Here is an 18,118-nt window from a genome sequence, read left to right on the forward strand (position 1 = left end):
TCCCTTTGCTTCATACTGTCTTTAACCAGATTGTGACAGAAACCGTGTCCAGCCTATTTGCTCAATGGCTGGGATTTTATGGATGCGTTCATCCCGAAACCATAAAATCCTATCCAAGATCAACAACCCTTTCCATGGTCTGCTCCTCACTCGCTCCGATTTCCCCTGGCAGGCGGGATGGTAAAATTCCAGCCAATCTATCAGGATGGCATGGTGGCACAGTGGTTGGCACTGCTGTCCCACAGCACCAGGAACCCAGGTTCAATTCCAGCCTCGAGTCAATGTCTGTGTGGAGTTTGCATATTCTCCCCATGTCTGTGTGAGTTTCTTCTTCCGTCCACACGCCAAAGATGTGCGGGTTAGGTGGAATGTCTATGCTAAATTGCCCCTTAGTGTCCTAAGATGTGCAGGTTAGGGGGATTAGTAGGGTAAATATGTGAGTTACAGGGGAAAGGACAGAGTTGGACCTGGGTAAGATGCTTAGTTGGCGAGTTAGTGCAGGAACAATGGACTGAATGGTCTTCTTATGCACTGTAGTGATTCTATGAGTTTATGATCGGTTAAAATTTGGTATGGGTGCCTGCTGTTAACCGACAGTAGAGTGTTTATTCAGGGTTTAGTCCAAGTTATGATGAGCTACACTCAAGGTCCAGGGCACTCAAGGTCCAGGGCACTCAAGGTCCAGGGCACGCAAGGTCCAGGGCACGCAAGGTCCAGGGCACGCAAGTTCAAATTAGAGCTAGAAAACTAATTGACTGCTTCCACTAGCCATGCCCCCGCCTCTCTTGGCTCTGTCGCGTACAGAGGCTTCACGCGCTTGCCGCTGGTCAGCATTTTCATTACTGGTCATAGCTTGTCTGTGATCGTGTGATCATCACGAGCATCTCAAGTGATGCAGCAATAAACTGAATGCAACTGAAGTTTCCAAACGGAAAGAACCTAACAGCAGCACTTCCTTGCCTGCTATGCCTCACCCGAGTTCTGGGATGGATTGATAAGGAGCAGAAAGGCTGTGTAAAATCTATTGGATAAAATATGTTGAAAGTTGAAAAACAAGGACTAATCTGATCTGGTGCTTTACTAAATCCACCCCTGCCCCCCCCCCCCCTCCCCCCCCCCCCCCCCCCAAATACCCCTTCCACTCCCTACCAGTGAAGAGATTCAGTTTATAATTTGGAGTTAATTAAAATCTGGTCACAGTTTGAAAGTTGCACTCTCTCTAACTTAATTTGAGAAAATTCCCTTTGCTTCATACTGTCTTTAACCAGATTGTGACAGAAACCGTGTCCAGCCTATTCGCTCCATGGCTGGGATTTTATGGATGCGTTCATCCCGAAACCATAAAATCCTAGCCAAGATCAACAAACCTTTCCATGGTCTGCTCCTCACTCGCTCCGATTCCCCTGGCAGGCGGGATGGTAAAATTCCAGCCAATCTATCAGGATGGCATGGTGGCACAGTGGTTGGTACTGCTGTCCCACAGCACCAGGAACCCAGGTTCAATTCCAGCCTCGAGTCAATGTCTGTGTGGAGTTTGCATATTCTCCCCATGTCTGTGTGAGTTTCTTCTTCCGTCCACACTCCAAAGATGTGCGGGTTAGGTGGAATGTCTATGCTAAATTGCCCCTTAGTGTCCTAAGATGTGCAGGTTAGGGGGATTAGTAGGGTAAATATGTGAGTTACAGGGGAAAGGACAGAGTTGGACCTGGGTAAGATGCTTAGTTGGCGAGTTAGTGCAGGAACAATGGACTGAATGGTCTTCTTATGCACTGTAGTGATTCTATGAGTTTATGATCGGTTAAAATTTGGTATGGGTGCCTGCTGTTAACCGACAGTAGAGTGTTTATTCAGGATTGTTTATGAATTAGATAAAGTAATAACACTAATAGTAATTAATATCTGTCCTATACAGTGATAATGCTTTTCTTAAACTGGATATCCCAAAATGACTAATTCCATCTTTGATGCCATGCAATATCTGACAATTATTTATTTGTCAATTTATCAACTGATAAGAAACAGCGGTGATGATAACTGAGATAGTCCACTCTCTTCCTTTGCATCACTATGAGATGGACCAGAATGTTATTTACCCTCTGTCATTTTCTATGAATTCGGCCAAAGTCAGCTGTGGCAAGGTGAGACACAGACAAAAGTCTGCAGTTGGTCCCAACAATGAGGTTTAACATTAACCTGACAAATTTTCCTCCAATCGTCTTCATTGGGATTTGCAACTTGGGTCCAATTACGGTGAGTTCTGAGCTGGAGAGGAGCATCTGACAGAATGGAAGTAATTTGTCCCTGGGTTCATTTCAATTGGCAGAAAATGAAGAGGGGAGGGGGCCAGACTGGGTTTTATACCCGGGTCTAGCAGGTGAAAAGGTAACATGTGCCAATGTTTCTTGACTCATTTTTGTGTTAAGGATTCATAAAAAGAAACCAAACATGTGAAAAGCAATTTCTACAGCGAGCCAGTGCCTTTACACCACTCTGGAAACTCCTGTTCAGTCAATACTTGTTCAGAGGGCCCTGAATGAAATACTTTATTATATTCGTACACCAGTGTCACGTTTATTAAGATATACTCTTCATGCTATTCCAATGGACAAGGAATTAACAGTTATAGATGTATCTGGGCATTTATTTCACTTTTATTTTCACCATTTCTTGTTTTGTGGTGAAACTTGATATCAATTGGCAGTAAACTGGATGGGCAATCTTTTACTTACAGTCAGGAAGGTGTAGCTCCCCCTGAGCGAGGAGGTTTTCTGGTGCATGTCTGGTTGAAGGTGCCAGCCAGATGCTTGACGGTGGTGCTGATCGGGTGGGCCATTTTGAGAGCTGGCCCCCACTTACATTAGGATGGTGTGTTGGCACTGGAGTTTGGATGGCCAGAGGTGCCTTTGTCAGTGTCTGGGATGAAAGTAAGTTTGCTGGGGCAGTGTCGTGGGGGTGGAGAGGAAAGGGGGGAATAGTGTGGTGAATGCAACAATGACATCAGTCTTGGCTAAATTTGTGGATTCCTGGTGGGGAAGAACCAGGCTGGATTTTTTTTTATTCATTCACGGGATGTGGGTGGCGCTGACTAGATCAGCATTAATTACCCACCCCTGACAGCATTTAAGAGTCATCCACATTGCTGTAGCTCTGGAGTCACCTGAAAGCCAGACCAGGTAAGGATGGAAGATTTCCTTCTCCAAAGGGCAATAGCGAACCAGGTGGGCTCTTTACGACAATTGACAACGGTTTCATGGTCATCATTAGATTTTTAATTCCAGATTTTATTGAATTCAAATTTCATCATCTACCATGATGGGATTCAAACCTGGCTCCCGTGAGCATTATCCTGGGTCTTTGGATTACTAGTTCTATTACTTAGGAAGCTATCACTGAGGTTATTTAGTGCTATCATGGTTGTCTAGGGACACAGGTTCAATTCTGGCCTCGGGAGATTGTGTGGAATTTGCACATCCTCCCCAAGGGTGTGTGTGTGTGTGTGTGTGTGTGTGTGTGTGTGTGTGTGTGTGTGTGTGTGTGTGTTTTCTCCGGGTCCTCCTGTTTCCTCCCACAATCCAAAGACATGCTGGTTAGGTGCACTGACCATGCTAAATTCTCCCTCAATGTACCCAAACAGGCGCTGGAGTGTGGCCACTTGGGGATTTTCACAGCAACTTCATTGCAGTGTTAATGTAGCCTACTTGTGACACTAATAAATAAACTTCAAAACCAATTGCCCCTTAATGACAGGGAGATTAGAAAGGTGAGTGTTTAGGATTATGGGGATAGGGTGGGATTGTTGTCAGTGCAGGCTCAATGGGCTGAATGACCTCTTTCTGCTCTGCAGGAATTCTATGATTCTACATCCCTCGTAACAGGTTCACAGATAAGGTACTTGACAGGTACTTTGTTTAAACTCCTGCAGCAATCTAACATGAGTCGTTATGTATATTAGCTGATTTACACAAGAAATCATACATGGCTGATTTACCAGGTAATCCCTATAGGCATCAGGCTACTAGTCATTTCTCTTCCACATATATTAATTGAGCAATTCATCTCGACGCAAACTAATATATTTAAATATAAAACAGCACTTGAATTAAATGTTTCCTGTGATTATTTCTCCTACCTGGCAGGTTGGCTAGCAAAAAAAATCACAGTGCTAAATTGTAACTGGGCTACAGTTCTTTAGCTGTTTCTGCACATATTGAGTGTCACACTTACAAAAGACATATAAATTCGGACTTGCTAATTTTAGGCTCTTTGTCATCGCCCGCCACCTGACATCAGCACAATATGATGCTTTCCCTCCTTTTAGCGCAACTTAGACATAAAGAAGGCACTTGGAGAGGACTGGACCAGGTCGATATGGTCTGCTACTGGGATTGGTTTCAGGTCAAGTTAAGGAAAGTACGAGATACGGAAAAGAAAACCTTCCAAAGGAAAAAAAAAGCTCCCATTCAAAAAGGTCGTGACATGTAAAATTACTGCTCCTCAAGCAAGAAAATGCTTCATTTGGTAGGGTTGTTCCAATTAAAATAACAAAAAGGACCTAACCTTTATATAGAGTTTTCATCTTCCTCAGGAAAAACAGTTACCGAGTTTATTGTGTGGGTTGAGGCCACACTGGCATTTTTCTTTTACAAAAACTCAGTATTTAAGTTCTAAAGACAACATTGACAAAGACAGCATGTTCCAACGTGCAGACGTGCACATCTGTCACTGGGATTGCTCTCTCTCTCTCTCTCTCCTGCAGCTATTTTACAAAACAAACAAAAAAATTAATTCTGGACAAACTAGTTGGCTGCTTTCATCTCTTCCTCCATTTGGACTCTCTTTCTCTCTCGCGAGGAAGCTCTTTTTTTGTTTACAAAGGTCACCAGATATGTTGCTTCAGACTTTTGTGGTTTTGTGCTCAGATTTTCTGTCAGGATGCTGATGCATTTTCAAACACTTGTGAAGAGTTTATTCAAGGTCTTGGGGAAACCAGTCCACTTTTCACTTCAGGTTAAAAACCATCAAAGGCCTCTCCTCGCGTTTCTGCCAGGGACTCTTCTTATTCTCACCTTGGTCGTCCGCCCCTTCCGAATGGTCTTGCATCTCCTCTTCTGGGCTGGTGGTGGAATCCCGGTGGATCTCACTGGTGCTGCTCCTCATGCTGTTGCCTCTGCTGCGGTCCCGCCGGTGGATTGTCTCCCTGTGTTCCGAAGTCTCTTCCAGCAAAGGGGTGAGGGAGTTATCCTCCGGGGAGCAGACGGCCGTTCTGCTTTCGCTGCTGCTCTGCTCGGTATCGTCCATGTAGACCAGCTTGCTGTAGGCCACGTTCCCGGGAACTTGCCTATCGCGGTCTTCCTTCGTCTTTTTGCCCGGCTTCGCTTCGTTCACGTCGACGCCGGAATCTAAGCTGGCGTCGTTGCTCCCGATCCTTTCTCCCGTCTGCAGGTCGATGTAGGAATGCCGGACGTGAGCGTTGGAACGCCCGTCCAATGATACGAACCAAGCTCTGGGATGTTGGGGCTTTACCCCGAGCTCCAGGAATTTCTTCTCAGTGAGCGCTTGCAGTTCCCCGTTCATCTGTGCCATCGCTGACTCGTTCAGTAACACAGCCATTGGGCCACTCATTGAGGAAGAATGGGGGCCCCACCCTTTGCCTTCTCCGTCATCCGATTGGGGGGTCGGCTGTTGCACTTGCTGATGTTGATACTGCTGGGGTCCGTGCTGGTGGGACATGGGAGCCCCCTTCATCTCCAGCTGCTCCGCGGGTATGCCCGCTGACTGATCCATGCAAGGATAATCAGAAGTTAATCCCATATAATGGGCAGGTATGACTAAAGTAGGCATCACGTTTCTGTACATGTTGTCCTTCATGTGATCGATAGAACCGCAGAAGATCAGTTGACCTGGCTGGGACAAGGTGGTAGGCCTGGCCAGGTGATCGACAGACTGGGACATCATGTACTCTGAAGGCTTATTATCCATTTTGTGGCCAACAAGGGATTCGAAGGGTGGTGGTAAGGGCGGAGGTGAGGGCGGATCATTCGCACAGAGTTTACTCTCGGCCAAAACGCGTCGGGCGTGAACTTCTCTGCCCTTTTCGTCCATCGGTTGTTGCGAAACCATCGAGCTGTAGCTTCGCCTGTAGTCATCCATTAAAGGTGGTTCCAACTCTCCGGACGCGTCCATGGACCGTGCAACTTTCAAGGGAAAGCTCTCCACCGGCCTGTGGTAGTCCTCTTTCGAGTTTCCTCGATGGGCCAAAGTGTCGGTGGATGCCTTGCTGATGTGCCTCATCTTCTGACTTGGATCCTTGTACGGAATCTGTTTGAAGAATTCCTCCCGAGAACTCTCAAACTCTCGGGATGTACTGAAGGCGGATTTCAGGATGGGTGTGTGGACGTCCATATCCCCGTTGGAGGACACCGATTCCAAGTGGCTGGTACTGATCAAATTAATGTGAGACATGGAGGTGGCTTGGTCTTTCTTGGAGCTGTCGAGAGTGGAAGCGATCTGTAATTTTCTGTGCTGTTGCCGCGGCTTTAGACATCTCCGCCTGTTAAATAAAAATTCCATTAGTGAAACTTATGACAAACTTAAAATCACCCACATCTGCCTTTAAAATGACAGGGAAAGATAAACATTCTCACGCATGCAGCAGAGCATTTGTTTCATTTCAAATGAAAATGAATGCACTGAATTCAAACAAGAGCCCACATACTTCCGATTGATTTGAAATTTAGTTTTAAAGCTATGGCTTACGTCATTGATCTCAGCCAGGGTGCAGTTGGGGTGATACAACTGACTGTAGCCCCTTGGGCATTGAGGGAGGGGAGGTGGGGGGCCGCAGGGGGAGGCTTGGGCGCAAAGACACACAAAGTTACAGTTCTCCAAACTCCTGATCACAATTCAGCGACCTTTGCTTGAAAGTGCATGTCAATTTGGAGTAGGAGCAATCACACCTTCACAGCTGAATAGGCTATTGGCTGCCCTGGGCTTCATAAGAACATAAGAAATAGGAGCAGGAGTAGGCCATCTAGCCCTTCGAGCCTGCCCCGCCATTCAATAAGATCATGGCTGATCTGTCGTGGCTCAGTTCCACTTTCCCGCCCTCTCCCCATAGCCCTTAATCCCCTCGCTTATCAAAAACCCATCAACCCGCGTCTTAAAAATATTTAGCGAGGCAGCCTCCACCACCTCAACGGGCAGAGAATTCCAGAGATTCACCACCCTTTGAGTGAAGAAGTTCCTCCTCAACTCCGTTCTAAACCGCCCCCCCCTTTATCTTGAGGCTGTGCCCCCTAGTCCTACTGTCCCTTCTGAGCGGGAAGAGTCTCTCCACCTCTATCCTATCCATCCCATTCATCATCTTATACGTCTCAATGAGACCTCCCCTCATTCTTCTAAACTCTAACGAGTACAAGCCTAGTTTATCCAGCCTCTCCTCATAGCTCAACCCCCTCAACTCCGGCATCAGCCTAGTAAACCTCCTCTGCACTCCCTCCAAGGCCAAAATATCCTTGCGTAAGTGTGGCGACCAAAACTGCACACAGTACTCCAGCTGCGGCCTCACCAATGCCCTATACAGCTGCAGCAAGACCTCCCTACTTTTATATTCAATCCCCCTCGCTATGAAGGCCAGCATCCCATTCGCCTTCCTGACCACCTGCTGCACCTGTAGGCTGGGTTTTTGCGACTCATGCACAAGGACCCCGAGGTCCCTCTGCACCGTCGCCTGCTGCAGTTTTTCGCCACGTAAGTAATAGTCCTTCCTACCATTATTCCAATTTAGTTACGCTGCTTTATGCATGTGCAGAATCCAACATGTTACAACCTACAACCACCGGCCATCCTTGTGGGAATATCTGTTCATTTCAATGTGCAGTGATTGGCTACTTTGTCCCTGACCCTGTACTTCCAAGGTGTGTCAGAAGAGTAATGCAAGCAGCAACACACAAATGTCCATAAGATGAGTAGCACAGTGGTTAGCACTGCTGCCTTACATGCCAGGGATCCAGGTTCAATTACCAGCCTGGGTCACGGTCTGTGTGGAGTCTGCATATTCTCCCCATGTCTGCGTGGATTTCCTCTGGGTGCTCTGGTTTCCTCCCACACTCCTAAAGATGTGCTGGTTAGGTGCACTGGCCATGCTAAATTCTCCCTCAACGTACCCGAACAGCGCTGGAGTGTGGCCACTAGGGAATTTTCCCAGTAACTTCATTGCAGTGTTAATGTAGCCTACTTGTGACACTAATGAAGAAACTTGCAAAAAAAGTGAGTGAGCGGAAAAGACTGGTCAAGCGAGCCCGTGCTAACAGAGTTGTGATGCATCACAATGTAGACATCTGGTACCCATTCTAATCTCTGGGGAGAGACGAAGAACAGGTCATCAGTAAACATAGAAACATATGAATTAAAGTTTATTATTGGTGTCACAAGAAGTTAACTTCATTAACACTGCAATGAAGTTACTGTGAAAATCCCCTGGTCGCCACACTCCAGTGCCTGTTCAGGTACACTTAGGGAGAATTTAGCATGCACCGAACCAGCAAGTCTTTGAACTGTGGGAGGAAACCGGAGCACCCGGAGGAAACTCACGCAGACACGGGGAGAATGTGCAAACTTCACACAGTGACCCAAGCTGAGAATCCAACCCGGGTCCCTGGTGCTGTGGGGCAGCAGTGCTAACCATTGTGCTACTGTGCCACCCACAGTCTTAGGAACAGGAGTAGGCCATTCAGCCCTTCGAGTCCACGCTGCCATTTAACACGATCATAGCCGATCACAGTAACGGGAACCACTGCTTTTGTGAGAAACGTTTTGAGAACTGCCAACACACAGAAATATGCACTGATACAGGGGGAAAAAAAATTGTCCAATATACCCAGAAATGCACTGTTGCAGTGATCGACAAAGAGATCTTTGGGTTTGTAACCCGTAGTCTGTACTGATAATGCAAAACTGGCCTCTAAGACCCATCGCAACCAAAACATCCAGAAGAACATAAAATGATAATGAAATCATACAATACTGACACAATCAGACCTCACTGCCATTAATCTAAATCAACCTTTATCTACTGCTGTCCCACTACACAGCCTGATTCATACAACCATCATTTTGTCACCTTGTTGTAGGGTTATCTATTTTAGGCTCAATCACCATTCTTAAAATGAAAAGGGGTTTATTTCCTTTACTATGTTTCCCTGTTCCAGGTTTGATACTGTACAGTCTTGCCGTGCCTCTCAGTGTCAAAAATGGACAGGGGTAAGTCAATCGCTTTTCCTTCATCCCTGACTTCTCTTTGATACTTGAGGTGGCAGTGATGCTGAAATGGCCAGTTCAGTTGTGTTATACCTAAATCCATGACACACTTCAAACTCTACGCTGCAGAATGCTGCATTGCCAATGGAAAGTAATTCTCATGTTTTGATGATGAATCCTATTGTTCAGTTCCCCCCCCATGCTGTAGTGAGCACCAGCTCCCAGCAGGTGGAGCTTGAGCTACTAGCACAGAGATCCAATGGCTTTGGAACCCCCATCTCCTGGTGTCCAATGTCTAAAACCATCCCAGTATTCTCTCTGTTCTTAACGCGCTGATTATCAACTACAAACAAAAGTCATCACGATTCCCTCAAGTAACAGGCCTTGCAATTTAATTTAATTTAATCTAGATGTTTCCATTAAATTACAGCTGAAAACTCTGCTGCACAATTTTGTTTACGTGCCATACACGTCAGAGGTTGGAGATGTTGCAGATACCCAATGGAAAAATGGCAAGAGCCTACAGCAAACAATACAGAAAGGTTGTACTTTAAAGCCCTCCAGCATTGGAGGCTGCCTTTTTGAATGAGTGAAGGTGAGGGCGTGCCGACACGCCAAGAATAGAGGCCATTTCTCTTCCTTCAACTTGTTTAGCTTAAAATTGAGAAATGCCCTCAGTCGCCAGGCCGTAGGGAGACCCGTGGCTGCAGCTGAAGCCAGGCAGGCAGGGAAGAGAGGCCTCTAGGCCTGCCAGAGGCATTAGCTCCTGATCTGTCGCCAGGAGGCTGCCTCCAGACAGTTACACCCTTCCTCAGTGCATTTCCCGGAGACTGAAGGCTGACTAGAAAGTTCTAATTGGCCTCCGACATTGGCAGACACTTGGAGCCAAAGGGCCGTTGCCGGCGCTATGAATCTCGATGATTATGAATGCGTAATGTGCTCAAGTGCTGAATAAAATTAATAGAACGTGATCAGGATTAAAACATTTGTGTCCCAGCTGCCATTTTATCTCATTCCATCCCACTCCTTTCCCATGTTCCTTAATAATTTTACTCAAGTAATTAACTCCCTTTTAAACAACTGAATTCATTTTGGATCCACGGCCTTCTAGGTCAGCACTTTGACAGCGCACAGGGTTCTCACTGATGGTTTGGATAAAAGATGGACACCTGCAGTCAAGACAGTCACGAGGGGAGCTGAGGAGGTTCCAGAAAGCATCGCAATTTTGCTGAAGAATGTGTCACCGACACTCAGGCTGAGAGGCCAGTGCCGTCAACTGAGGATTGGTGACAAAACTGGTGAAGGAAAAGAGCTGTAATTTTACCCCGAGGGGTTTCAGTTCTGAAGGAAATTGGTGCCAGATTTGCTGCCTAGTAAACCTGTGATTCCGACCGTTATGGTGTCTGTCATTTAGTAATATAGATCGACAATGATTTGTCTGCTGATTCAAGCGTAATTTATGTTGATTTTGGAAATAGTGAAATCTTATCCAATGGTTTTCCACTGAGAAGATGTTCGAAAAATGTGGTTCTTTTGGCTTGTTGATCTCCATGGGGGTCAGAGTCGTCGGGATTTTAATGGAGACGCCCCCCCCATTGACTCAGAGACGGGTACCATGTCCAATTGGACTTTCAAAGCTGGAGGGTCGGTGGCCCTCCACTCTGAGAGGTGGCAGCGAGACGTCAGGATGGCAGGGGGCTGGGGTTTTAATTTTGCCCTATCCATCTGTGGGACATGGGCATCACTGGCTGGCCAGCATTTATTGCCAATTCTTAGCTGTCCTTGAGGAGGTGGTGGTGAACCGAGTGGCTTGCTGGACCATTTCAGAGGGCAGTTGAGAGTCAACCACATCGCTGTGGCTCTGGAGTCACATGTAGGCCAGACAGGGTAAGGACAGCAGATTTCCTTCCCTAAAGGACGTTAGTGAACCAGATGGGTTTTTCCAACAATCGACAATGGTTTCACTGTCATCAGTAGATTCTTAATTCCAGATTTTTTTTATTGAATTCAAATTCCACCATCTTTTTGATTCAATTCTTAATTCATTCGAGGGGCATGGGCATTGCTGGCTGGCCAGCATTTATTGCCCATCCCTAGTTGCCCTTGAGAAGGTGGTGGTGAGCTGCCTTCTTGAATCACGATGTGGGAATGCCGGCGTTGGACTGGCGTAAACACAGTAAAAAGTCTGACAACACCAGGTTTCAGTCCAACCGATTACTTGAATCACTGCAGTCCGCGTGCTGTGGATTGACCCACAATGCTGTTAGGGAGGGAATTCCAGGATGTTGATCCAGTGACTGCGAAGGAATGGCGGTATATTTCCAAGTCAGAATGGTGAATGACTTAGAGGGGAACTTGCAGGTGGTGGGGCTCCCATTTATCTGCTGCCCTTGTCTTTCCAGATGGAAATGACTGTGGGTTTGGAAGGTGCTGACTAAGGATCTTTGGTGAATTGCTGCAGTGTATCTTGTAGATAGTACACACTGCTGCTACTGAGCATTGATGGTAGAGGGAGTGGATTTTTGTGGATATGGTGCCAATCAAGCGGGCTGTTTTGTCCTGGATGGTGTCAAGCTCCTTGAGTGTTGTTGGCAGAAGTATTCCGTAACACTCCTGACTTGTGCCTTGTAGATGGTACAAAGGCTTTGGGGAGTCAGGAAGTGAGTTACTCACCGCAGTATTCCTAACCTCTGACCTGCTCTTGTAGCCATTGTGTTTATGTGGTGAGTCCAGTTGAGTTTTTGGTCAATGGTAACCCCAAGGATGTTGACAGTGGGGGATTCAGTGATAGTAACACCATTGAATGTCAAAGGATGGTGGGTAGAGATCTCTTATCGGCAATGGTTATTGCCTGGCATTTGTGTGGTATGAATGTTACTTGTCACTTGTCAGCCCAAGCCTGGATATTGTCCAGATCGTGTTGCATTTGAACAATGACTGTTTCAGTATCTGAGGAGTCACTAATGATGCTGAACATTGTGCAATCATTAGCGAACATCCCCACTTCTGACCTTATGATGGTCATTGATGAAGCAGCTGAAGATTATTGGGCCTGGGACACCAACCTGAGGGACTCCTGCAGAGATGTCCTGGAGCTGACATGACTAACCCTCCACAACCTCAACCATCTTCCTATTACCAGGTATGATGTCAACCAGCAGAGAGTTTGTTCCCTGATACCCACAGATTCCAGTTTTGTTAGGGCTCCTTGATGCCACACTCAGTCAAGTGCGGCCTTAATGTCAGGGGCTGTCACTCCCACCTCACCCCAGAACATTAGCTGAGTTTCTGGATTAACAGTCTAGTGATAATACCACTAGGCCACCGACTCCCCTAAAGAGCACTCTTTAGCCGCATGCACACCCAAGCAGACAGGGTGTCCATCTTCAGGCATCCGAACTGCCCCTCCCCCCACCTGGTCAGGAAACTGGAGGCCAAATGGACAATCCCAGGCAGCCTCAGATTGGTTCACGAGAGACTTAATTGGTTGCCCATGTGCCAGCTTACGTCGATAGTTTCCAGTCCCGTCGGCCACTTTTCCCCCATGTGGGCGGGGCCAGAACATTCAGCCCAAAGTAATTTTACACCAACAAGAACTGTTAAAGTGCAAAGTTAGTTTTTTATGTTTATTAGTGTCACAAGTAGGCTTACATTAACACTGCAATGAAGTTACTGTGAAAATCCACTAGTCACCACACTCTGGTGCCTGTTCGGGTAAACTGAGAGAATTTAGCATGGCCAATGCAGTCTCTCAGACTGCGGAGTTGGAGCACACTTTACTCACTGAGTGATCGGGCGAACATTGGCTAGAAAACAAAACCTAAGAATCATCACTGGGTTACCAATAGTCTTTTGTGAAATTTACTAGAGTCATAGAGGTTTACAGCATGCAAACAGGCCCTTCGGCCCAACTTGTCCATGCTGCCCTTTTCTTTAAGCCACTAAGCTAGTCCCATATGCCTGTGTATGGCCCATATCCCTCTACACCAACCTCACCCATGTAACTGTCTAAAAGCTTTTTAAAAGACAAAATTATACCTGCCTCTACTGCTACCTCTGGCAGCTTGTTCCAGGCACTCACCACCCTCTGTATGAAAAATTTGCCCTTCTGGACCATTTTGTATCTCTGCTCTCTCACCTTAAACCTATGCCCTCTAGTTTAGATTCCCCTATCTTTGGGAAAAGATGTTAACTACCTAGCTGATCTATGCCCCTCATGAGTTTATAGACCTCTATAAGATCACCCCTGAGCCTCCTACGCCCAGGTAAAAAGTCCCAGTCTCTGAAACCATCAAATCCTGGTAGTATCCTAGTAAATCTTTTCTGCATTTGTTCTAGTTTAATAAAATCCTTTTTACAATAGGGTGACCAGAACTGTACACAGTATTCCAAATGTGGCCTTATTAATGTCTTGTACAACTTCAACAAGACATCCCAACTCCTGTATTCAATGTACTAGTCAATGGCTACAAAGTTAATTTGATTTCACAGTAGCTTCAGTCGAAGTCTATGAGCTGATTGCTTATTTAGATTTGAGTGTCTCAGTCAGGTAGACTTTGTCAGTTCTCAACTAAAGATCTGAGTTGAGACCAGGCGTTCCACACTGAAGAGTGGAGGTGACAATAGCACTTGTTCTATCGCCTCTAACATGTTCCTAAGCTTAAAGATCAATCAGAAGGGTGCGAGATCCTCGGCCCACTACACTCCACCCTGCTGGGTGTTAGGGGCCCAAGAACTGGGTGGGGGAGAAGGGATAAATGAGAGAAGAGAACAAACGAGATGCTGGCAGTGAAGGAAGCAACAAAAAATGTCACAGGTTTACCTGCAATAATAAAGAAGCAAGCACAAGAGAACCAGAACCAGGAGTGCCATGGCTCCGAGAATGGTCAGCAGAAATATGGTGTGGTAGGTTGTGATGTCTCCAAATCTCGAGGGGTTAACCATAGCTGTAAACACAGAGTAAAAATCAGAGTTACAAGTTAATAATCTTCAAACAAAAACCAGTATGACAGAAGCAGACATAAATGTTTACATTATTCACCACCAGCCTTTGAAAATATTCAATGTGCCCTTGTGTCTTGTCACTTGCCAGAAGTTGAGATGATGGTGTAATGGTAATAACACTAAACGGTGATTTAGTTGCCCAGGCTAATGCTCCAGGGACATGCGTTCAAATCCCACCATGACAACTGATGGAAGTTGAGGGGACCATGATGGCACAATGGTTAGCACCACTGCCTTGCAGCGGCAGAGACCTGGGTTCAATTCCGGCATTGGGTGACTGCGTGTGGAGTTTGCACATTCTCCCCATGTCTGCGTGGGTTTCCTTTGGATGCTCCAGTTTCTTCCCAGATGTGCAGGTTGGGTTGATTGGCCATGATAAATTGCATCTTAGTGTCAGGGAGAATTAGCAGGGTAAATCGCGGAGTTACGGGGATAGGGCCTGGGTGGGATTGTGGTCGGTGCAGGCTATCTCCCCCAATCCCTTCTTCATCCAGAAAGATATTTAATCATATCATAAACCCATTAACAATGCCTGCTTATCCTTCCCTTGTAGCCTTCATAGAATCATAGAATTCTACAGTGTAGAAAGAGGCCATTCGGCCCATTGAGTCTGCACTAACCACAATCCCACCCAGGCCCTATTCCCATAACACAATGCATTTACCCTAGCTAGTTCCCCTGACACTAAGGGGCAATTTAGCTTGGCCAATCCACCTAACCTGCACATCTTAAGAGTATGGGAGGAAACCGGAGCACCTGGAGGAAACCCATGCAGACATGGGGAGAATGTGCAAACTCCATGCAGTCAGTGACCCGACCAGGAATTGAACCCAGATTCCTGGTGCTGTGAGGCAGCAGTGCTAACCATCGTGCCGTCTTTGAATGGGAAAACCCTGCCGAGCTTATCTCCTTGCTCCTAACTTCTGAATCATTAACTTTTATGCTTTATTTGTGAACCACAAGCTGGTGTTTAGAAGTATTTTTAACCTAAGGGAGGAGTGAAGACTGGTAAAACTGAATACATCCAGAAATACTCCCAAATCCCTTCTTTAATTTTTTACTGCAACCTGTCTTAAGTATTTGCACTTACTACCCAGTGGAATAATAATCATAAGGTTGTGTAGGATATATATACAGTGTTGCAGAGATCCTTAGTCTGCCAAGATACTATTTATAGAAAGTAATTCCACCATATTTTTCCCAGTAAATGCACTACATCCACCAGAATTAAGATATTAATGTTGTCAAGTCTGGAATGTTACTATTTAAACAGCTGAAACTTTGTTTATACTGTTAACTAAGGTTGTTCAGACAAATTGTCAGCCTCGTACTAGGTTCTGTGCAGATGCGACAATTTGGGCCGGTGTCTGTGGGAGTTTGCGCATTCTCCCCGTGCTTGCGTGGGTTTTCTCCGGGTGCTCCGGTTTCCTCCCATACCCCAAAGATGTGCTCTTAGGCTGATTGGTGTCACAAATTGTCCCTAAATTAGTCTCCCCTCAATCTGGTTTCCAATGTGGAGTGCCATAAGCATAGACAAGGGTCATGGATGGAAGAGGGGACTCACAGTGTTGAAATGGCGGCGCAGGCTCGTTGCGCCGAAGGGTCTGTTTCCCGTGCTGTGTTGTTCTTTGACAGCCTGCAATGTGGAGTAAAGAATCCAGCCCCTGCTGTTTCGTCCATGACAGGTGATTCTCTGTTGTAAGCACAGTAAGAAGCCTCACGACGTCAGATTAAAGTCCAACAGGTTTATTTGGAATCACGAGCTTTCAGAGCTCTGCTCGTTCCTCACCTGAAGAAGGGGCAGTGCTCCTCCAAAAGCTCGTGATTTCAAATAAACCTGTTGGACTTTAACCTGGGGTCATGAGATTTCTTACTGTGTCCACCCCAGTCCAGTACCAGCATCTCCACATCTGTTATAAGTGGCAAATCCAGATTTCCATTTACAATTCACTAGGGCAAAATTTTCCTGTCTGGCCCACCATGAGAATCGTAGGGGTGGGGAGGGCGGGGGAAGGGTGGGGGGAGCCATGCCAGGGTCCGTTGACCTTGGGAAGGCATTTTCCAGTTTTGGGGCAAATACAGCTGGGAAATCCCGCCTATATTCTCTCAAGTCGAAGCAATATCTAAAGCCAGGTTCCCGGATGGCCACAGCTACAACGTTTGAGTTTCCAGCATTTCTTTCTGCAGCTGTGTACTCCGCAGATGCCAAACGTGAATAAGGGATTTCCACAGGAAACTGGGGCAAAACCAGACCCCCCCCAACCCCGTGAATGACTAATACTGTGTCAGGAACATTTAAACATGCTTAAACGGTAAAAGCTGTGGCGATATAGTCTTCCTGTTCAAGATGCTGTGCAGGCTATCTTGTCCAGGCAGTTATTAAGAATAGAATAGTTGTTCTCTGCAGGAACTTGTACTATCCAGGGTCCTATTAAACTTGAACCTTGGCTGATTTCTCCCTTCCCTTCCTGACTCCAAGGGACAGAGGCCGTTGGAACCCGTCTTGAACTCATCAGCTGTTTCATTACTTCAGTGTAACAAATCCAACAATATTACCAGGGGTGAAAGATTTCAGTTACATTGAGCGACTCGAGAGAGTGGGGTTGTTCTCTTTAGAGATAATGGGGAGATTTTACAGAAGTGTTTGAAGGGTTCTCAAAAAGTAAACATGGAGAAATGTTTCCTGAGGCGGCAGGATCAGTGACTCGAGCCGACAGTGGGGAAAATTCTAGAGTCCATTATCAAAGATTTTATAACAGAGTACTCGGTAAACAGTGGTAGAATCAGACAGAGTCAGCAAAGATTTATGAAAGGGAAATCATGCTTGACAAATCACTTTCATTCTTTTTGATTGTATCACAACTTGGTATGGCTCCTACTCTGTCCAAGACCGCAAGAATCTACAAAAGGTCATGAACAAAGTCCAGTCCATTACTCAAACCAGCCTGCCATCCATTGACTCCATCTAGCCTTCCCACTGCCTCGGAAAAGCAGCCAGCATAAACAAGGACCCTACGCATCCCGGACATTCTCTCTTCCATCTTCTTCCGTCGGGAGAAAGATACAAAAGTCTGAGGTCACATACCAACCGACTCAAGAACAGCTTCTTCCCTGCTGCCATCAGACATGTGAGTGGACCTAACTCGTATTAAGTTGATCTTTCTCTGCACCCTAGCTATGACTGTAAAATTACATTCGGCACTCTCCCCTTTCCTTCTCTATGAACAGTATCTTTTGACCGTATAGCACGCAAGAAACAATACTTCTCAAGGTACACTAATACATGTGATGATAATAAATCAAATCAAATCAGAGGACACAGACTTAAGATAACTGGCAAGTATCAAGCAGAATAAGATATTTGGGTGAGTTAACACATTTTTGAATGCATCACCTGAAAGAGTGGTGAAAACAGATTCAATAATAGCTTTCTAAGTAAATTCTTGAAAGGGAAAAGAAAAGTGAGTTAGTGGGACTAATTGGAAAAATTTCTAGCACAGCTGGCACGCAAATGATGGGCTGAATGGTGCTATAAGATTCTATGAAGCGGAACACTACAGTGGAAAACCAAGAAGATTTTAACACTTTAATTCCTGTAAAATATTGTTGGCAAGCCTTTCAGTATTCAGTGCCAGCCCAAGCTGATGAGGTTGAAGGTTTCTTTCTGATGTAATCCCAGGTTAAAAGGGAAGTAGAGAGAAACTGGGGAATTATAGAGCAGTCAGCCTATGGTATCAGTAGTGGGGAAAATTCTAGCGTTTGTTATCAAAGATTTTATAACAGAGTACTTGGTAAACAGTGGTAGAATCGGACAGAGTCAGCATGGATCTATGAAAGGGAAATCATGCTTGACAAA

At 45.9% G+C, this 18,118-nt stretch overlaps 1 protein-coding gene across 1 annotated transcript in view; it reads right to left on the reverse strand.

Moving 5' to 3' along the window:
* Nucleotides 1-1,154: 1,154 nt before the first annotated feature.
* fam171a2a (family with sequence similarity 171 member A2a) overlaps nucleotides 1,155-18,118 on the reverse strand; it is a 295,487-nt gene continuing 278,523 nt past the window's right edge. Inside the window, exons 7-8 of the mRNA XM_080213484.1 lie at nucleotides 14,081-14,204; nucleotides 1,155-6,550 (exon numbers count right to left, since the gene is read on the reverse strand). Of these exons, the coding sequence (XP_080069610.1) occupies nucleotides 4,999-6,550; nucleotides 14,081-14,204 (1,676 nt within the window). The 3' untranslated portion in view covers nucleotides 1,155-4,998. The remainder of the gene's footprint in view (nucleotides 6,551-14,080; nucleotides 14,205-18,118) is intronic.

This window comes from Carcharhinus amblyrhynchos, chromosome 27 (assembly GCF_965287045.1).
Source record: "Carcharhinus amblyrhynchos chromosome 27, sCarAmb.v2.hapA, whole genome shotgun sequence".
Classification (NCBI taxonomy): domain Eukaryota; kingdom Metazoa; phylum Chordata; class Chondrichthyes; order Carcharhiniformes; family Carcharhinidae; genus Carcharhinus; species Carcharhinus amblyrhynchos.